The sequence below is a fragment of the Dama dama genome, chromosome 19 (assembly GCF_033118175.1).
Source record: "Dama dama isolate Ldn47 chromosome 19, ASM3311817v1, whole genome shotgun sequence".
NCBI classification, from domain to species: Eukaryota; Metazoa; Chordata; class Mammalia; order Artiodactyla; family Cervidae; genus Dama; species Dama dama.
The window spans coordinates 38,875,983-38,898,109 of NC_083699.1; the positions used below are offsets into that span (position 1 = coordinate 38,875,983).

Consider the following 22,127-nt stretch of genomic DNA (forward strand, 5'->3'; position numbering starts at 1 on the left):
AGTTTTTTAAATCTATTTTTATTTACTTTTGACATATGTAGTGTGGTTTTATGTTTGAATGATTTAGTTTTTATTTTTGAATTATTTATTTTCAAATAAATTTAATTTTATTAGACTTAATTTCAGTTTTTTTAAATTTTCTCAAAAATTTGTCGTACGTTTTCACCTATTTAGTTTTAAGTTATCTTCAGAGCTATTAATTGTCAACTCCTTAACTTTTTAAATTAAAATTCTTTCTGTTCTTTATTTTTACTTAATTGATTTTAAAATTTATTTATTTTTAAAATTATTTAGCTTTAGAGTTACTGTCAGAGTCCAATCTGATAGAGACTCCCTACTGGCTATAATAGAAAAAAATTTAATACATTTAATATAAAGAATTTTTACTCAGCTATTGGAAAATAAAAAAGCAAAACAAAAAAATACTGGAGTATGGTAGAAAATTTAACTGCAAGAAGCAGCCACTAGCCCAAAGGCTCAGGGCGAACAGGTAAGAGGTTGGGGGCCCCACGTGGCTAGGGGTAGCCCTCTGAGGGGGCATCACTGCCCAGTGGGACAGGTGCCCCAGGGACTCGGAGACAGGCCTGGGAACTGGATTCAGCTGGTGCTGGAGGAAGGGGTGTGATGAGGCTGGTTAGTGAAGTGTTGGGGAAATGGTAAACCTCAGGTCCTGGAACTGTCTAGGGCTCTCGGGGTGGAGGCCAGCTGCTAGGGCAATACTGAAGGGAACCCAGGCACCCAAGGAAGAACACATCCCTCTCCCCTCCGCCAACCTCCGCTCCTCAGCACTGTTGTCAGAGGCTGACTTGGGAGCAGCTGGCAAAGGTGGTGAATGGCCCCAACCACAAAGCAGAGAGCAGAGGGTAGGTGGAGAGCTGAGCGATTGTGGCTACTAACCAGCACCCTGAGCTCTGGAGTTGTTTGGTTTTAGAGGCAGTTTTGCATTTAGTCATCAATAGTTTGGGAATTGTTAGGGTGCTTTGATTTTCACTGTTCACTGGATGAGCCATCTGGCTGAGTCTTCGGTCGCCTGATTTGTTCATGGAATGGATTGGGTCAGGAGGCAGCTGGGGAGTGTCTCCCATGAGACTCAGGAATATCACTGTAGAATTCAAGAAAATAGAAATAGTGTGTTCACAAAGAAGCCCTTTGACTGTGGCCAGAAAAGGGCAGGGACTAAGGGACAGACCTTCAGAGAGGGGCTCCTAGGCACAGTTATTCAGTAGAGTGTTTGAAATTTTTCAGAAGGTTAAACTATGATTGTCAATTCACCCTCTCATGCTCCCTTTCCTAACAACAAAGTATCTGTCTTGGTAGAGTGTGTTTCAAATTGGTTGGATACAATATTTATTATTTGCACACTAAAACAAAGTTCTTATTTCCTTCTACCTGCAGTATTTCCCAACCCACATTGTTCCATTTTGACCATAAGAATATTTATTTATTTACGTATGTATTCACTCATTTAATTCAATGCCTATTTCCTGGGTACCCCCATACTAAGAAAGGTGCTGGCAACCAGGAGAGACCAGGGAGGGATGAAGATGAGTGAGAAACTCTCAGTCTGGTTGGGGGAGATGGATGTGGAAACAGATCATCGTGACATGGTACGACAAATACTGTGGGGACACAGAACCTTGCCACTTCCTCTTCTTGATGCAGTCAAGGAAGGGGTGAGCTGAGTCTTCTGGAGCAAGCATTTTCTCCAAGTGGAGAGGAAAGAGGGACATCTGTGCACAGGCACAGAAGAGCGATGTATACACAGCAGGGAGGATGTATTGGCCGCGACCATTGTGCCATAGCGTTCAGAAAGGCACTACCATTAAAGGCTGGCCCTGGTGCTTGACAAATCTGGCCTCCTTTGGTCCTCATAGCCAGTGTGCATGAGGCTAGGAGGCAACACCAGCCGTCAGTGCTCTTCCTGACCTGACTGTTCCAACCACAGTTTAGAAGACCATCTGATTTGCCATATCTGGAATTCTCCAGCCTCTTCCTGGCTGTGTCCCTGATCCTTTCACTCCTTCCTACTTAACCCTTGGAGGTGAGTCCTTCCCCCTCCACCTTCTGATTGCTGCTTTGTAAACTGCAGGGAAGAAGGACGGTTAGGCCAGCCAGCTGTGAAGTGCAGTTGGAGAGGAAGCAGAGCAGAGCAAAGGAGCTCTGCAGCCGGATTTCTCAGGGGAGTTCTGCAGACCAAGATGATGGGAGTGGGATCTTGGCAAACCAATCCTAACATCTTCCACCTGCATTCAGAAACCCTTGAAAGGTTGCACAGATTCCTTCCCCAAAGGGAGGGGGAAAACCCTGTTTTAGATCCAATTCAAGCTTGTGGGTCAACAGATTGGGTTTTTTCTAAGCACTCAGAGCCCATTGCTGCGTTAACAACATTGGACATGTGTAATCTGCCAAGTCAATCTACCTGGTCAAAAGACAGTGTAGTCTAGCATAATGTACAATGGCATATTTTCACTTTTTTTAATAACATAAATTCACAGAGTCTGTCTTGAACATCTAGATTTCCCAGTGGACTTCTCTGCTTTCATCTGTCCAATTATCTTGTCAACCACACTAATAGATTTCTCAATGAGAGTAAGTAAGAACTACATTTGGACAGAGGAATTCTCAGGATTCTGACTAGTAGCCTCAGGAAACACATTGCTTGCATGCATGCATGCTCGGTCACTCAGTTGTGTCTGACTCTTTCTGACACCATGGACTGTAGCCGGCCAAGCTCCTCTGTCCATGGGATTTTCCAGGCACAAATACTGGAGTGGGTTGCCGTTTCATCCTCCAGGGGAACTTCCTGACCCAGGCATCAGACCCGCGTCTCCTGTGTCTCTTGCATGGGCAGGTGGATTCTTTGCCGCTGAGCAACCTGGGAAGCCCAAACACATTACTTGGATTCCCTTAAATGCATTCGACCATCTGTTGGCTAGTTGTCCACTATGGAAACAGCCCGAAACTCTATCATTCTTTTGGATCTCAGCCATTTTATAAATTTACAAAAATGGCCACACTTGATGGCACTGGAAGAATGTGAAGTGCTCAAAGCTCTCAGTCCTCTCAGAAAGAACCTCTCCACAAATCTGTCATAGACTGGCTGCCAGGGGAGCCATTTAAATACCAGTCACCACTGCTGATGTTCCGAGGATGCTGCCCTCAGGTGCTCTGGGACAGGTCCATTCTGTCCTCCCGCTGATCCCCATGGGCCCTGAGTACTCTTCTTCAGGGGCTTTTTCAAAGTAGCCTCCCAGGTCACCCAAGCTACTGAATGAATTGGTTGCAGAACCTTTTTCAAGCCCTTTGAAAGTAAGACCAAAAACAACAACAAAAAAGATACTCCTCTGTGGGTAAAACTTCTGTCATCTTTCCATTTGATTAGGTTAGAAAGATTACAGAACAATGAGATCAAAATCTCCTAAACTTTTTTTCCCCTAAAACTTTTGAAAAAAATTATTCATATTCTTTATGATTTTATAATGTTGCCTGTGGGCCCTAGAGATAACATACTCTGACTAAAGTAGTTAGACTAAAGGCAGCCTTGATTCTGGAAAATTTGGTAGTGTTCTGAATTCCTACTAACACTAGCCATGCATTATGCAATATTTAGAGGAAATAGAAATCATGTAAGTCAGCATTTTCCAGATGTTTTTCAGAAACAGCAAGAGAATACAAGAGATCAGCAGTTTTCTTCCTCAAGTTGCAATATACAGGAGAAAAGGAAACATTTATCCAGGTGCAGAGAAGTCCTGTAGATGGGAAACCTGCATACTTTTAGCACACGCTTTATTTCCCAGACTTTGCAAACAGTTTTCTTTGTGGGATATCATAGGCCAAGTAGAATAGTAAGCTGCTGCAACAACAACCCAACAATATAATGACTTGATAGGTTTATTTCTATCTCAGGTAACAGTCCAGGGCAGGTAGGAAGACTGTTCTGTTCCACACAGTCATTCAGGACTCGCAGGTTTCTTTTCTCTGGTTTTTCCACCATCCCCTAGAACATCGTCTTTTCCTGTATGATCAAAACTGGGTCCTGGGCCTCTAGTTAATAATATGTGTTGTGTACTTGGAAGTTGCTCAGAGTAGATCTTAAACATTTTCACCACACACACACAAAAATAGTTAACTCTGGTGAAGGAGGTGTTAATTATCTTGATAACCATTTCACAGTGCATGCACATACATGTATCAAATCATCAGATTGTATACTTTAAATATATATGATCATATTTTTCAATAATTCCTCAATAAACTTGGGGGAAAAGTGATATGTAGTTCTAAAAAAAAAAAACCCTAAAAAAACTGGGTCACAGGCATATCTGCACTCCTGTTCACTGTTAGGGAAGAAATTGAAGAATCACAGGTGTAATATTTCAAGATTCAGCCAGGAGTAGCTGAGTCCCTAATATTCTACGGGTGAAAATTTTGTCATATGCTAACTCCTAGCTTTAAGGGATGGTAGGAATTATAGTCCCTATTAATGGAGGCCATTTCCCAGCTGCTGCTGCTGCTAAATCGCTTCAGTCGTGTCCAACTCTGTGCAACCCCATAGACGGCAGCCACTAGGCCGTTAATATGTAGCGTGGTCATCCAACCAGCCTGTAGTGAAGCAGAGACTGGAATTCAGGTTTCCCAGCTCCAGGTCCAGAGTCCTCATTGCTGCTTTCCTAATTGTCTGCTTCTTCCGCCTACAATTCTGGACTCAGCCAACGTATATGGAGTCCTCTTGTATGCTGAGTTCCATGTCAGAATACGGGGTTGAAAAGTTTTTTTAAATACAGTCTCCCAATTACATGTTTACTCAAATATCAAGCTTCATAACTTTCAGATATGACCTTAATACTTATATCTTAAAGCTTTGCATCATGCTGTTTTCATTGGCCAAGAGGATACTTTCTCCTGATGAGGAATAAACACACACAATGATCAGTATAGAGAATCCTGAAATATCCCCTCCATGCATTTGAAAACTGACTATATGAAAAAAAAATTTAACATTAGAATGTAAAAGATAAATATGTATTAAAATGGGTGCTGGGTTCACTAAGAATGCAAAAAAGAAAAAAAAAGCTACATTTTACCTTATTTTTTAAAACATGAGTTGCTAATGCAGTACTCTAAAGCTGAGCATCAGTTTTTCTTTCAGTTGAACCAGGATAACCCATATGACCCTGCTCAGCCTGGAAAGCCCCCACTTAGGTACATGTAAATAATGGACCAGTTAGAGACTGCCAGATGTACTGGAAAGTCAATCAGAAAGTTTCCCCCACTCTCGAAAATCTCACCCTGCCAGAACTAGAAAATCTCACCCTAAAAGAACTCTCACCAAAGACTGTCTTAGGACTTCATCCTCCTTTCAACTAATAGAGAATTTTGGAGTGAGGAGGGGTCCAAGGATACAGGCTCTCAAACATAGGAACCGAGGGCTGCTTATTTGAACTGGCCTCCTTGCTGGTGAAAGTGGCTTGCTGTTAGTCCAAAGAATGAATGACAAAACCAGAGTCTTATATTTGTATCTGAGTTTGCCTTGGATAAAGTGCAATTGTAGTCAAGTCTTTGGAAGAGATAAAGGAATGAAAAACTTTTTTTTGGTCATTTCTAGGAATTGGGGAATGGAGTGGGAGGAAGACCACAGGGTATGTTTCTTCTGTGTCTTGATTATACTGATTTATTTTAATTAAGATTATTTTTTAAAAAATCACAATTAAGCAAAAATATATGCAATACTTAAACATACTTATGGGAGGGAGAGATCACATGACCTGCTATTTTCAGTATCCTGGTTCCCATGCTGACAGGGGATTGAATGGTAGCCATGACATACCCTGGAGGAAAGGATCACATGTATTAGATTATTTTACTTTAGATAGTAACAGTTCAATCCTGGGAAAAAGACTAGCCTCAAGGCATCTCTGGCTGAATGTTTTCCAGTCTCAGACTCTAAACCAGTATTCCACAGAGTTGTCTTTCCACACGTTGGCCCTTGCGTAGTGAATGGCAGATTTCCCTGAGGCCTCAAAAATGATAGGCTTGCACAATGCTCCTGTCTGACAGCCAGACAAGCACAGTAGCCATGCGATTTGCGGGCTAAAGTCATTCCATGTTGTGCAATCATTTAACCTGGCTGTAAACAGCTATATTCCCATAAGATTGGAAGAGAGTATTTTTTATGCCATACCCAAAGCTACCCTGAAGTAAGTGCATGAATCTTAGTATCTTATAGTCCATCAGGAGGGGTGAGAGCAGGTCCTGGAAAGCATACGGGTTTTGAAGCCAGATAGATTGGGTTCCAATCTTGTACAAACTCTGGTTCCAAGATTGTACAAATCTGGACAAATCGCTTAAACTCACTGAACTGGACACTTGATTTGTAAACTAGGAGATAGAGTTATCTCCAAGGAGAAGATTAAATAGAATCATTCCCTGATTTTCCATTCAGCATTTATCATTGCCCAGCTTATACCAGGTCTTATTCTCAGGGCTTGAGGGTAAAACATTGAACAGGCAAGGCAGCTGCTTTCATGAAGTCTGCAGTCTAGTATCGGAGAAGGCAATGGCAACCCACTCCAGTACTCTTGCCTGGAAAATCCCATGGAGAGACAGAGAGTAATAAAAACCCAAAATAAATCAGAGATGCCACAATAAAAGTAAAATACTGGAGTAATTGAGCGTTGCTGCGGTTTTTCTATGTTTTCTCCTCAGTCCTGCTTATCTAGTAAACTAGAACTTCAGTTTCATAAGCCTCTTACCTAAGCCAGTAGGCCTTTGGGGAGAGACAGTCATGACTTTAATCTCAAAGGCCTGATGTGACTCCTCTCGAAATATTTGCATATTAGTAGGAGGCTAGGCTTTAGATCAGGGCTTCCATGGTGGCTCAGCAGGTAAAGAATCTGCCTGCCAATGCAGGAGACATGGTTTTGATCCCAGGGTCAGGAAGATGCCCTGGAGGAGGACATGGCAACCCATTCCAGTATTCTTGCCTGGAAAATTCCATGGACAGAGGAGCCTGACAGGCTACAGTTCATGGGGTTTCAAAGAATTGGATGTGACTGAAGTGACTGAGCACAACACAGCACAAGACTTAGATCAGACTTTTACTTGACTTTGCTGGGGGCTTTTAGGCTCTGTGTGGGCAGCAGAGGTGGTATTTAGGGGCAAGCAAATACTTGCCCACCCTCTGCCTGAGGACATTCTGCTTCTGAATGTCTGCAGAAATTATTGCTGGGATCCTGAGCCCTTGCTGGGTTCGTGATTTAATGTATCAGAATTTGTGGCTTGCAGGAAGTGGCGCTGAACCTGTCCTTCAAAAACAGAGTGTGGCTTTGCCAGGACAGGGTTTGAGGTGATGAACACTACCACTTTAAATCTAAGCCTTCTAGGAATACCTCTGTGCCTTAGTACCACTCCAGGCTGCTCCCAGCCCGGGGGAGGGTTCCCCAGTAGATGGGTACAGGCTTAGGCGCTGGCAAAATGGGGACTCACACACATGTGAAAAGTTAGTTTTCAAAAGCTTACCTAGAATTTTGGAACCAGAAAATCCATGAAAGATGGTAATCTCTCCTGCACGTGCTAAGTGGCTTCAGTCGTATCGTACACTTCGTGACCCTATGAACTGTAGCCCACCAGTCTCCTCGGTCCGTGGGATTCTACTGGCAAGAATAATGGGGTGAATTGCCATGCCCTCCTCCAGGAGATCTTCCTGACCCAGGGATTGAGCCCATGTCTCTTGTGTCTTCTGTGTTGGCATAAAGTGGTTCTTTACCACTTGCACCACCTGAGAAGCCCAATCTCTCCTAGTTAGTATATATTTTCTGATATATTGAATTTGAATCACATACAGGTGGGGGCTTCAAAATCATTTGGAATCCAGGGCCTTTAATAATCTTACTATGGCTCAGCCTCACACCACCCCAGAAATGTCCCCTCACCTCAGTCCTCAAAATTAACATGCAAAATCTTTCCCTAGTCTGGGGTTCAGGCCAGAAAGGAAAGGATGTATTGTGTTTCTTGCTATCCTGGGGTTCCCTGTCATGCAGAGTGAGTGAGAGCTGATGGTGTTAACTGGTGCCCCAGACCACCAGGCAATTCATTTTACATAAAGAAATACCTTGTTTTCCCGCTTCTGATCTTGACCCTTGGCCCCGTCTTCTGTCGCTGTTGTAAGAGGCAAAATTAAGGGCCAAAGTCTGGAGACATAAGTGTGATGACTGCAGCTCTACTTGGCATCCCAAGCCCAAGTTGGGTTGCACCAGGTTCCCTGGGGTGGCAACCCAAGGGAGCTGCCAGGGGCACGTGTCTACCCATTGGTCTCTGGCCGTCGCTGTGCTGGCCAATGGGAAGGGACAGCAGTGAGGCGGGGACTGCTCGCCCCCATGAGTACCGGGCTGCTGAAGCTGGGCCATCGCCTCCTACTTCCACCCTGACTGAAGTCTGTGGCTCTGATTCCACACCTGAGGGTAAGGACAACTGATTCAAGTTCTAGGCTGGAGATGAAGGCTCTTTACCATGGAACCTTTGGCTGGGCTGTGCCCAGGCTACCCTATTAGCAGGGTGGGAGGGATACAGGCAAAACCCTGGCCAGGGCAGCACTGGTGGAGGCCGACAAGCCTTGGGCTTCTGCCTCGATTTTCCTAGAGCTTGAAGAGAAAAGGGACTTGCCTCTGGTCAAAATGTCTGGGACCATCCTGAATTTTGTCCAGTTCACTCTGTGGTAAAGATGCTTAACCAAAGAGAAGGTTGGGGTCAGTGACGTGGGAGGGATGGTCCAGCAATAAAGTTCAATTATATGAGAGGAGAAGATGATACATCACTTCTCAGTTGACCAAGTAGGGCAGAGAAAGAAGCACACGAAGAGGCAGCTTGGGAAACGCCTGAGCTCCGACCTCAGACTGAGTTTAGAGTCCAACTCTGCCACTGGAGTCTACTCAGCAGTATTTATTGAGCAGATTTTACAGGTCAGACCCTGGGTGTGGTTTGTGAGATACAAAGATGGATGAGGCATGGTCATTATCTATAAAATTTGGGGGATGTCTGTAAACACGTGGTTATCTACACCATTGTGGGGATATCTCACAGGATGATGGAGAGGTTCAAAAGAGGTAAGGTGAGCAAGCAGCCTGGCATCTACTGGGAACTTATGAAAAATCTTTTTTGTAGCAGACAGCTTCTGACAGAAACAACGATCTGTCTGGCCTTTGCCAAGCCCAATCCCGCCTGCCCTGGGGAGTGCTGCACTTGAGGCATCCTGGTTGTTTCTAGCCATAGATGCAGAGGCTGGAGTGGAAGGGATTTTAGAGGTCAGGCTGGCCTTGTGTGTTTGGGGATGCAGGTCCCTGGTCTGGAGAGACTCTGGTGTTCAGATCAAGCCTCAGGAGGGGTGCAACCACCTCACTCCTGGGGATTCCTGTCCTTAGGGGTAAGGTCAGCTCCTCCTGACAAGGTTGGGAACAGGGGGGACTTGATGCTGGCAGAGTGTGTCCAAAGGAGCATGAGGGTGCCAGCTTTGTTCTTGAAGATGAGCAGTGGGAAGGGAGCCCGAAGCTTAATTGGCTGTTCTTGTTTCCTTCCCTTCTTTCTTGAGGATTTGTAAAGAGGGACAGAGGACTGGCTTCTTGTCGTTTCTAAGGTGGCTGCAGGGACAGACTTCTTACTCCCTGTCAAGCTCGGGGACCAGGGGCTGCAGACCCTTGGATGAGGTTGGGAGACAGAAGCTTTGGAGACTAGAATATTTAATTAGGAATTCTTCATGTGGAGAGACTAGTCCCAAACGTGTGTGTGTGTGTGTGTGTGTGTGTGTGTGTGTGAAAGAGAGAGAGAGAGATGAGTGTGTATGTGTATGTGAGTGTGTGTATGTATGTGCGGGGGGTGGGCACAAGGATGCTGAGTGAAAGCTTTCGGGTCACCCTCCTGGGTGGGAGGCAGAGCCTAGCTGATTTCTGGTTCTTCCATTTATCATTAGATTGCACCAGGTGAAATTGCCAATATTTTGCACCAGGTGAAATTGCACGAGGTGAAATTGCACCAGGTGAAATTGCCATTTTTTGACCTTTAAAGACAGCAATCTCATTTAATTCAGCCCAAGAGTTGCATGCTGTTAAGCCAGCATCTTGGTCTCTTCAAACCTCTGATTCCTCTATAGAGTGGAGTCAAAAACAGCACTAATGAGGAGGATTAAATGAACTATAGTTTAAAACTGCCTTAAGCAATTTATACTGCAAAGTACTCTTACTAATTTCAAAGTGTTCTCATGTTCCTCATTGTACATGAATTCATTTAGCAGAGTAAGAAACTGAGTCTGAGACGCCTTTTTTGAGGCAGTCGTAAGGTGATGGCATCTCTCAGGGATCTTCTCCTTAATCTCTCAGTTTCCCCATCTCTGAAGTTGGGGATATTTTCTTTGCTTCATGGAGTAAAGATTGAAACAAATAACAAATGGCATAGTGATGGGAGGTGCTACTGTGGGAGCTGGTTTCTATGAAACAAAGTGAAGCAACCCAGTCATGTCTGACTCTTTGCGACCCCATGGGCTGTAGCCTACCACACTCCTCCGTCCATGGGATTTTCCAGGCAAGAGTACTGGAGTGGGTTGCCATTTTGTTCTCCAGAGGATCTTCCTGATCCAGGGATTGAACCTGGGTCTCCCACATTGTAGGCAGACACTTTACTGTCTGAGCCACCAAGGAAATCCTATGAGGATCTAACAATGCATCCCTTCCTCCCCCTTAGCCTCTCATTTGTACAAGCAGGGCAGGGGTGAGATGATTTCTGGGGTCCCTTTCAGTTTTCTTGGACTCTGCAATCTGTACTTTAATGCCCTTTCCTGCTGGAGGAGTTGGCATCGGCTTTGGTGACCTCTCTCCCCCATCTTACTCTGTCTCCTACCAGTCCCAGAGGAGACCCCATCATTGCATTTCACAAGATTCTGCTGTTGTTGCTGAAATTCCAGCAGGTCAAAGTGGAATTTCTCATACACTTAAATGAAAATGAGAGACTGTAATATGGACCTTTAGGATTCAGACAGCATCATGGTCCATCCCCTTGTATAATTTTGAAAGCAAGCTTATCCATACCTGTACACAGTGCACCATGAAAGCTAGTGCAGTAGAAAGAACCCAGGCTTTGGATTTCAAAGTGCACCTCTCCACACTTCCATTGGGTTGGCAAAAAGTTCATTTAGATTTGGAAAAACTCGAATGAAATTTTTGGCCAATACTTCTTATCCTCGAGCGGAAGTTACTAAACTTCTCTGGTCCTCAGATTTCTCTTGGAACTGAGTCCTGACCCCCTGGAGTAGTCGTGAGGGTGAAATGAGATTAAAGGGTAGTGGATGTACAAAGGGTGGTCCACAGCAAGTGCTTCATAAATATTTGCTTATATCTCTTTACTTATACCCCTGGAGGAGGGTATGGTAACCCACTCCAGTATTCTTGCCTGGAGAATCCCATGGACAGAGGAGCCTTGCAGGCTATAGTCCATAGGTGGCAAAGAGTTGGACACAATTACTTATTTGTGTGGAACACTTTAAAAGTTTATAAAATAATTCTTCATACTTTAAATGAACCTGTTCTCACAACAGTATTGTGAAATAGTCTATTAATAGGTAAGGATAAACTCATTAATAATCAGCTTTGCTTGCAAAGAACATGAAGTCTGGGAGGTGGGTTGGGAAGGTAAGTCACCCGGTGAGTTAATGATGGAGCTCAGACTAGAAGCCAGGTCACTGGATCATGACTTGGGGTTTCTTCACATTATTCTCTCTTCTATCCCCCATCCAATGGAGTGGAATATTAGCAGGCAAATGTGTGACCTTGATGCTGTTTTCCTTCTTTGGACTATGCCTAAGTGTCCAGCATTATGCTTCAGAAGATCACAGTTTGATTTCCAGCTCCACTGCTCAAGATCTCTGGGATCTTGGACAAGTCGCTTAACTTCCTGGAAACCCACTTTTCTCATCTCTAGAATGGGTACAGTCATAGATAACATTTATTGAGCTCTGACATGTGCGAGGCACTGTTCTATATACTTTATGTGGATTGTACCTTTTCTTTTATTATTTTCAAAAGAGAGCTTATGTTTAAAAATTTTTTTATTTATTTGGCTGTGCCAGGTCTTAGTTGCAGTATGTGGGATCTAGTTCCCGATCAGGGATCAAACCCAGACCCCCTGCATTGGGAGCATGGAGTCTTAGCCACTGGACCACCAGGGAAGTCCCAGATTGTGCTTTTTAATCCTCCAACAAGCATATGCCTGAAACATATTACAAGGAAGAACAAATTATTTTCACCCAAGTACTGAGGTCAGAGAACATGTGATCTCTATTTTACCTCATCCTGTCTCTCAAAATGGTTGTGAAAATTAAGTGAGATATTAAGTGAGGTGAGGACTTTAGAAGTGGCATTCTACAAAGACAAAGAATTACAAGTGGTTTTAGGATTAACTTCATGACCTATGTAAATGATTTCTTTATAGGCGCAGTTGAGTCTTAGAACATAGTCTTAGATTACAATTTTATTTAGTTATGTTTTCCCCTTTAGAAAGAGAGGTCTTTCAAAATCAAAATGTAATAATTGCTATATTTAAACAGGGAGCACGCATAGTTTTGGAATAAATTGTTTGAAAGTTCAGCATCTCTGCACTGACTTTCAATTGCTATCAATTGATGATTTTTCCACCCAGAGCTTTAGATGATAACCTTCTTCTTTAGTCAGAATCTGTTCTTCGCAGCAGAAACGTCCTAGGATTGTGTGCCCATCTGCCCTCACTCCCTCCTTCTATTACCTCCATCACCTGTCACTGTCATGGAACCCAGACTCGTTGCCCCTATGAAAAGAGAGATCGTTCCTTAACACGTCCCTTGGGCTGGGAAAATAGAATCTTGACTTTTAAAAGAAAAGGGGGAACCAGAAAATGCACGAGACCTGAGTTTTCAGTCCTTGCAATGATTTGGAGAAAGCCCCCAGTGACCCTGCGTCTTTGGGGCCCTCTGTAGCTGCCTCCACCAGTTCTCGTGTTCTGGATTCTCTCCTCCTATTTCTCTGTGGACAAGAACTTGGCCTTCCTCATTTCTGGAGAAAGCAAGCACAGAGCCTCTTGGTAGTCTTCTTAGGAGTTTTACTGCTAACTCCGTAGAGGAAAAGGATGGAGGTGACAAGTTGTGGGAAGGTTGGACAACATATAAAGTCTTAAAAGTTTTAGAACAAGTATTTTCTTTAAACACAAAAGGGACTTGACTGATCTCTTCTTGGCTTTGCAGCTAACTCCTCTCTTTCTTCTCATCTTGGCCTCAATTGGGCTTCCCTGGTGGTTCAGTGGGTAAAGAATCCACAGGAGACCTGAGTTTGATCCCTGGATCACGGAAGATCTCCTGGAGGAGGGCATGACAACCTACTCCATTAGTCATGCACAGAGGAGCCTGGAAGGGCTTATGGGGTTGCAAAGTCAGACATGACTGAAGCAACAAAGCATAACACAAGCCTAAGCTATCTCATTTTCATTTATTTCCGGCAGTTATTGAGAACAATCACTTTGAATCCTCCAAATCCAGTAGAGGGGGACAAAGGTACAGGCTGATGATAAGAGAGCCTTGAAGGGACTCGTACCACCAGGCGGCAGCGTCTGTCTCTACGGGCACTTCTTGGCTGGCTGTGTTGCTAGTCTCTCCTCTCTGCCTGCAGGTCTCATTCTCAATTCTCGCTTTACTTATAAGATGATATTAGAATTCGATATTTGATAAATGATGCATCAGATCAATAGACAGGAAAAATATTAATTTAAATAAATGTCTTTTAAACAACTAGTCGTCAAATAGGAAGAAATCACTTGATTATCTTAGATCACAGCTTACCCAACACAAAATATCAGACATGTATTAAAGAGTGAAATTTAAAATACACCAAGCAATAAAAGAGAAGAAAATAAAGTACTTATGAAATCCTAGTATGGATAAAGATTGTTTAACTCTTAGAAGCCAAAAAAAGAAAAAGAAATCAACTGAGTTGTTTACATAAAAACTAAAACTTAACAAAAAACTAAAACTTGTCACATAAAAAACAGGATAAGCAAAACAGAAAATAACCTTTACACTAGAGATAAATCATAGGACATATGACAAAGAGCTGGTATAAAGAGCTCACAAAAGCTAATTCAAAAAGCACATTGTATCCCTAATAAATTAGCTGATAAAGAACACTAGCAGAGATATAAAAAATGAAGAAATTAAATTAGGAAATAGGCCTTTAATAAAATGTACAACTCACTAATTGTCAAAGCAGTGAGGTTCCATTTCTTTTGCTCACTAAACTGAGATCAACAAAACTGTTTGCAGTGATGATATCCAAAGTTTTGGAGTGCAGTTAAGACAAGCTTTTTGTATACACACTGATACACTGTTGTGGAACAGCATGACAAACTATACTTTGGGAATATGTATCAGGAGCCTTAAAAATGTTCATATCTTTTGGTATAAAAATTTTACTTCTGGGAATATGTCATAGCACAATAATATTAGTTTGGGGATAAGCTATGTGCCAAAGATGTTTGTTAGATTTTGAAATGTTTCAAAATGAAAATATGTTCATGCTTCAATAAAATGGAAATGTTGACATATACCCTGGTTATATCCACTTGATGGACTAGCACACATTTAAAATGATGATTACAAAAATTAGAAAATTGCAAAGCAAAAATTAGAGAATAAAATTTCTAGGAAAATATTATTTCCATTATGTTAAAAATAAGCAGATAGATTCTTGGGAATGGGGATTAGTTTATTTTCTGTAGTTTCCAAATTATTTATCTTACTATTTTTAATGAACACACGTTTGTGTGTATGAAAGTTGAGCATACATATGTATAAGTAAATATATATATAAGTTTATGTATAACTATACATATGAATAAACTTAACAATAGAATGGAAAAGACTAGAGATCTCTTCAAGAAAATTAGAGATACCAAGGGAACATTTCATACAAAGATGAGCTCAATAAAGGACAGAAATGGTATGGACCTAACGAAAGCAGGAGATATTAAGAAGAGGTGGCAAGAATACACAGAAGAACTATACAAAAAAGATCTTCACGACCCAGATAACCATGATGGTGTGATCACCCACCTAGAGCCAGACATCCTGGGATGCAGTCAAGTGAGCCTTAGGAAGCATCGCTATGAACAAAGCTAGTGAAGGTGATGGAATTCCAGCTGAGCTATTTCAAATCCTAAAGGATGATGCTGTGAAAGAATTGCATTCAATATGCCAGCAAATTTGGAAAACTCAGCAGTGGCCACAGGACTGGAAGAGGTCAGTTTTCATTTCAATCTAAAGAAAGGCAATGCCAAAGAATGTTCAAACTACCACACAATTGCACTATCTCACAAGCCAGCAAAGTACTGCTCAAAATTCTCCAAGCCAGGCTTCAACAGTATGTGAACCATGAACTTTCATATGTACAAGCTAGATCTAGAAAAGGCAGAGGAACCAGAAATCAAATTGCCAATATCCGTTGGATCATTGAAAAAGCAAGAGAGTTCCAGAAAAACATCTACTTCTGCTTTATTGACTGCACCAAAGCCTTTGACTGTGTGGATAACAACAAACTGTGGAAAATTCTTAAAGAGATGGGAATACCAGACCACCTTACCTGCCTCCTGAGAAATCTGTATGCAAGTCAAGAAGTAACAGTTAGAACTGGACATGGAACAGACTGGTTCCAAATTGGGAAAGGAGTACATCAAGGCTGTATACTGTTATCCTGCTTATTTAGCTTATATGCAGAGTACATCATGTGAAATGCCGGGCTGGATGAAGCACAAGCTGGAATCAAGATTACCAGGAGAAATATCAATAAACTCAGATACGCAGAAGACACCACCCTGGTGAAAGCAAGGAGGAACTAAAGAGCATCAAGAGGCTCTTTAGTTCCTTCCTCCTTGAAAGGGAGAGAGAAAAAGGTGGCTTAAAACTCAACATTCAGAAAACTAAGGTCATGACATCTGGTCCCATCACTTCATGGCAGATAGATGGGGAAACGATGGAACCAGTGAGAGACTTTATTTTTTGGGCTCCAAAATCACTGCAGGTGGTGATTGCAGTCATGAAATTAAAAGATGGTTGCTCCTTGGAACAAAAGCTATGACCAACCTAGACAGCATGTTAAAAGGCAGAGACATTACTTTGCCGACAAAGGTCCATCTAGTCAAAGCTATGGTTTTTCCAGTAGTCGTGTATGGATGTGAGAGTTGGACTGTAAAGAAAGCTGAGTGCTGAAGAATTGATGTTTTTGAACTGCGGTGTTGGAGAAGACTCTTGAGAGTCTCTTGGACTGCAAGGAGATCCAACCAGTCAATCCTAAAGGAAATCAGCACTGAATATTCATTGGAAGGAATGATGTTGAAGCTGAAACTCCAATACTTTGGCCACTTGATGTAAAGAACTGACTCATTTGAAAAAACCCGATGCTGGGAAAGACTTAAGGCAGGAGGAGAAGGGGATGACAGAGGATGAGATGGTTGAATGGCATCACTGACTGAATGATGATAGAGCCCCTGGTGATGGGCCATTGGGGTGGGATTCCAGACACAATGCACAATTTTGGGGGCAAGATTACTTATCAGGGATTTTTCTGCATCCCTCATAGAGGAAATTCCTCCTGAAGCCAAATTCAGTTCTGGAAGCTTTGTGAAATCTTTGAGACAAGCAAACTGATGAATAATAGTGAGTCTTTAGGGTAAAAAAATACACATGGACCATGTCTTGTTTAGAGTCAGTTTCTTGGGATTCGCTACATTTCAGACTCCACAGAGAGTATCAGCGATGCCTGTGATCCAGGATCCTAGGACCAGTTTCTCTCTCTGGTGCTTTCAGTAACCTAATAACAGAGGCAGGGATCAGGGGAACCAGAGTCCCTGTGCATACAAGGACTGTCTTTCAGGGGGGGATATGGAGGGCTGGTTCTGAGACAGGGAATCCCTTGGCCACCTGTGCCCCATGAGCTTTTTCCCAGGGCTTCCAGAATACGTACTCTAAATGCACTCCATTCTCTTTCTCTCTTCCTTTTCTATTTTTCTTCCTCTTTCCCTCCTCTCTCTGTATTTCCTTTTTTCTTTTCCATACAAAAGTATTTATTTAGTCCTTATTTTGTACTGGTGGGACTTTCTCTTTGGCTCTGATGGTAAAGAATCTGCCTGCCAAGCAGGAGATGCAGGTTCAATCCCTGGACCAGGTAGATCCTCTGGAGAAGGAAATGGCTACTCACTCCAGTACTCTTGCCTGGAGAATTCCATGGACAGAGGACTGTAGGCTACAGTCCATGGGGTTGCAAAGAGTTGGAAATGACTGTGCAACTAACAGCCCCCCACCCTTGTGGCTGTGTTTAGTGGGTGAACAAATAAAATTACAGTACAGTGCAAGCAGTGCTGTGAAAGATAACAAGGGCTCTGGGGGAGGACAGCAGTCCAGCAGGAATAGCAGTCCAGATGGGGGAGGAGGACAGGGAGCACTTCCTGAAAGAGAGGACAGCCCATGTATCCTGAAGTCCACATAGGGATCAGGCAGGTGAGGGGGTACAGTTAAGGGGTTGCACAGGCCGAGGTCAGTGGATAGTCTCGTGGGACAGCGTATCTCTGGTTGTCTGACCGAGGCTGTGTGTGTGTGTGTGTGTATGTGTGTAGTTGTGTGTGTGTGAGCATGTGTGCATGCAAGTGTGTAACATACCAAATGTCTAACATATGGCCCAGGAGATGGGGAAAGGAAGAAAGAGAATGGGAGAGAAAGGAAGAGGAAGAGACAGAAAAAAGGAAAAGGGAAGAAAAAGGAGGGAGCCAAGAGGGGGAAGTTAGAGTCGAATGGGATGATCTGAGTCATCATTCTTGGAAAACCCAAGGGATAGAGTCCTGACAAATGGACTCTTGGAGCTTTCCCCATTCCTCCTACTGTGCTCAGATCTGAGGAATTGGGGGAGTGCTGTCTCACCGTCACTGGTGGTGGAAGAAAGGCGATCACCCATACAAAATAATGCTGAATACCGAAAATTTCAAGGCAGAGTGAGCACAAGGTGGGCTGGAAAAGTCAGAAGAGTCTTTCCAGAAGAGGTGAGTGTTGAGGGAGCAGGTTTCAGGCAGACTCTGCAGAGCTGACCAGAGTCCTGCTCGGGACCTGACGGGGGAGCTACGTGGGGGTTGCTCTTTTGTGGCTGACAATGTGGATCTGGGTTCCAGGGCTCAGGATGCTGCTGCTGGGAGCTCTTCTACTGCTACTAGCCCTGCCCAGTCATGGCCAGTACACCACGCAAGGGCCCCCGCTGCCCAAGGGGGCCTGCGCAGGTTGGATGGCAGGTGTTCCAGGGCATCCTGGCCACAACGGGACCCCAGGCCGGGATGGCAGAGATGGCACCCCTGGTGAGAAGGGTGAGAAAGGAGATCCAGGTAAGAATAAAGCCTTTGGCATCTTCCATCACAGACTCCTCCCGGGTAGAGGAAGGCTTCTAAAACCACGAGAGGGCAATAGTTACTGACTAAGGCCCATGTGCAGGGAAGAAGCAAAGCTTTTTGATGTGACCCATGAGCAACCTAAAGTGAATTGTGGATTGGCCTTCTAGGGGTGAACACACATGGTCCCTTTAAAGCCAAGTAACCTTGGCTCTGCTCTACCCACACTACCTTCCCCATCCTCTCCCATCTCAGCCTCATCCATCCCTGTTCTCAGTCTGCTTATATTCCCATTTTCCTTAATGTCCCCTTAATTCCCATTCTATCCAGTGGCATTCAACCACACGTACTGGGACCTCCTGCAGGTCACAGTCCTTTTCTTGGAGAACTCTTGCCCTAGTGCACAGGACTGTTAAACCTTACTACCAGAGGGTCTACCCCAAATATGCCAAAGTGAATACAGACAAATGCCCAAAGAGTGGAATAGAGAGAAAATGCCCTTGATGCAGACCTAGATTGACAATGAAGACTTTCAGGAGGAGGCGGGGCTTGAGTGAGACCTTGAAGGATGGGTATTGGGCAACCTAGACAGAGAGGACAGAAAAGTCCCCTGTGTATGATTGGTTGAACCTGCACATAAAGTACTGGCAGGGTGGAGGGTCTGTGATGGAGGCTTTTGGAGATAAGGTTGGAGAGGAATTTGTGGGAACCTGTGTTGTGGTGGATGTGGAGGAGAAGGTTACGGCTGTCCCTTTTGGGAGCTCTCGTTGGTTCTTTGATCTGTAAGTCAAGTAGATCAGAGGTAGGGGCCACAGGGACAGTGTTTTAGGCTGAAATCAACCTAAACAGGAGTTCTGTTCCTTGGGTCACTGAGGTCTTCTTGTTCTCTAGGTCTTGTTGGTCCTAAGGGTGACACTGGTGAAACTGGAATCACTGGGATTGAAGGTCCCCGAGGCTTTCCAGGAGTCCCAGGCAGAAAGGGAGAACCTGGAGAAAGTGCCTATGTATTCCGCTCAGCATTCAGTGTGGGACTGGAGACCCGGGTCACAGTCCCCAATGTTCCCATTCGCTTTACCAAGATCTTCTACAATCAGCAAAACCACTACGATGGCACCACTGGCAAATTCCTCTGCAATATTCCCGGGCTGTACTACTTCTCCTACCACATCACTGTCTACTTGAAGGATGTGAAGGTCAGCCTCTACAAGAATGACAAGGCCCTGCTCTTCACCCACGACCAGTTCCAGGACAGGAACGTGGACCAGGCCTCTGGCTCCGTGCTCCTCTATCTGGATAAGGGTGACCAAGTCTGGCTCCAGGTGTATGAGGGTGAAAATCACAATGGGGTCTATGCAGATAATGTCCATGACTCCACCTTCACAGGCTTCCTTCTCTACCATAACATTGAATGAGCACCATTAACTCAGAATCTCCAGTGGGCCAAGCAGCCCAAAGTGAAAGAACAGTCCACAGGTCTACAGTATAGTTAGGGGACCAATTTTATTATCTAGCTGGGGGATTCTGAACATCATTCATGCATTCATTGATCAAGTACCTTTTTTAAGAAATGATATACTATGTTCCCAGGACAGTCTTGAAGAAGACATGTCCCCTGGCCTCAAGGATCTGTTACGTAGTGGTAATGGAAGGACTGATAACATTTGCTGGGGAGTTTCATATACATGACAAGATAACTAACTACAAGAAGGTATTTGACAGTGATATTCTGTGCCTGCTGTTTTTCCTTATGTTCTTGGCAATCCTGTGAAGTACATAAGAAACTATTCTTCTCTTTTTCACACTTGCAGTCCTGAGGATGAGAGAACTGTGTGCCTAAGTCACACAGGCATTAAGTGGCAGAGTTAGAAATCCAACCCTGGGCTGTGGACCTTTTCCAGTATATTGCGTCTGTTGTAAGGACTATATAGCCTTTTGGTAGGGTATTGGTAGGGGTCTCCCCCCAACTCATCTGAGGACCTTTGAACTGGCCTTCACCACATGTTAAGCCTTTCCTTTGAAGCACTCCCTCAGAGAAGGTGGTTCCACAACTAGGTCCCATTCCAACTAGACCACTCCATACTTCCTCTTCTCTATGTCTTTCCTCAGACCCTTCTCTCTGGCCCAGAAAGTTGACTCCATCTCCACATGTTCACATCTTCCCTATTCCTCAAGACAACCAGGTTGGGAAGCTTCTTTGATGTGATATCTTTTCTTTCCTACAAGTCTTCTCACGCCTGGGCCCCTCTGCCCTTCCATGTGTCACCATGGATGAGAGTCCTGGGTCTGCAAGACATCCTCCCGAAGCCCAGGGATAATTACCCACAGAGGATCATGCTTCCTGCACACTGAGTCCCCTTGCAGGTCCTTGATGGATGCCTAATGAGGATCAAACTCCGGAACCTCCTATCTACCCAGAGTTAACTCCATTTCTGTCTTTCCATATAACCAATCCCTATCTACAAAAACAGTCTTATTTTAGGAACTCCTTGATTTTAAACTCCTAATCTTTGTTCCACTGGATGGCTTGAATCTTTTCCACTGAGGTTAGGGATGACTGTGCTTTCCAGAACACTTAAAGAATTTTCCCTTAAGGAAGTAACTTGAGCTTGCAATGCAAAGCCCATGAAAGAAGTTGGAAACTATTCTTTCTTTGAGCACCAACAGGGTCAGGGGAGACCTGGGCCTCCTGAATCTACTCTTGCTCTTTAGGAAGTGTTAAAAAAAGAAAGAAAATGAAGAAAAGAAAATGATAACTGAGGTGACTATTTTAATTAGCTTGATTGTAGTGATTGCTTCATAATGTATGCCTATATCAAATCATCAAATTGTACACCTTAAATACATGTATTTTGAATTGTTAAATATTCCTCAAAAAAAAAAAAAAAAAAAAGGAATTACAGATAGTTGATGGTGGTAAACATCCTCTCATGATGAAGATGAGTGATGCTCTTCAAAGATTTTAGCAAAAGCAGAGCTAATAGCATTCTGTGTAAATATAGAGATGGAAAACAGCTATTTGCTTGCAGTTTTAAATTCTGAATGATTTTCTTTTGACTATTCATTAGGCAATTATGATATCTACATATAAGTCTTAGTTTTTAAAAATAATTGTATATCATTATTTTCTACAAATAAAGATCCTGTCCAGCATTAAAAGTAGAACACTTATTTCACAGATCTTTTGTTTTCATTTTTGGAGACGACATGGGGTTTAGAGAGGGATGAAGAGGGGTAAACCTTGTGTTAATCAGAACTCTATTTTGTGAATGACAGATAAGACGTCCTTGCATTTCATAGGCTTTGGCTGGGTTGTGTGCTCATCTCTGACCAGTCAGAGTCCTGACTGGAGTCAGGAGGATGTAATATATTTATTGACCTAATTGATTATGGCTCAAGCTTGAGAAGGAGTATTTTCCTTAAAGCAAAATCTGGACAGTTACCAGAGTGGTAGATTCAAGTCTTTGCTATCTGTCACATGCACCACTCAGAGTCTGGTCTGGGATTTTAGTAGTTTAATTCTTTTTTAAAAAATATTTATTTGCCTGTGCCGGGTCTTAGTTGTGGCACAATGGGTCTCGATCTTCATGGTGGCCTGTGAGATCTTTTAGTTTCAGCATGTGGGATCTAGATCCCTGACCAGAGGTGGGATCCAGGTCCCTTGCACTGGGATCAAGGAATCTTGGCCAGTGGACCACCACAGA

The 22,127-nt window shown here is 43.5% G+C and overlaps 1 protein-coding gene across 2 annotated transcripts in view; it reads left to right on the top strand.

The window, feature by feature from the left end:
- The window catches only part of ADIPOQ (adiponectin, C1Q and collagen domain containing), a 34,824-nt gene extending 13,331 nt beyond the window's left edge, over positions 1 to 21,493 (top strand). The window contains exons 1-3 of one of the 2 annotated variants that reach the window (XM_061167904.1): positions 8,433 to 8,459; positions 18,217 to 18,423; positions 19,318 to 21,493. In XM_061167904.1, coding sequence (XP_061023887.1) covers positions 18,225 to 18,423; positions 19,318 to 19,838 — 720 coding nt within the window. In that variant the 5' untranslated portion in view covers positions 8,433 to 8,459; positions 18,217 to 18,224 and the 3' untranslated portion in view covers positions 19,839 to 21,493. Of the gene's footprint in view, positions 1 to 8,432; positions 8,460 to 18,216; positions 18,424 to 19,317 lie in introns of those variants that run through there. The other variant, XM_061167905.1, reaches the window with a different exon arrangement.
- The last annotated feature ends 634 nt before the right edge of the window (positions 21,494 to 22,127 follow it).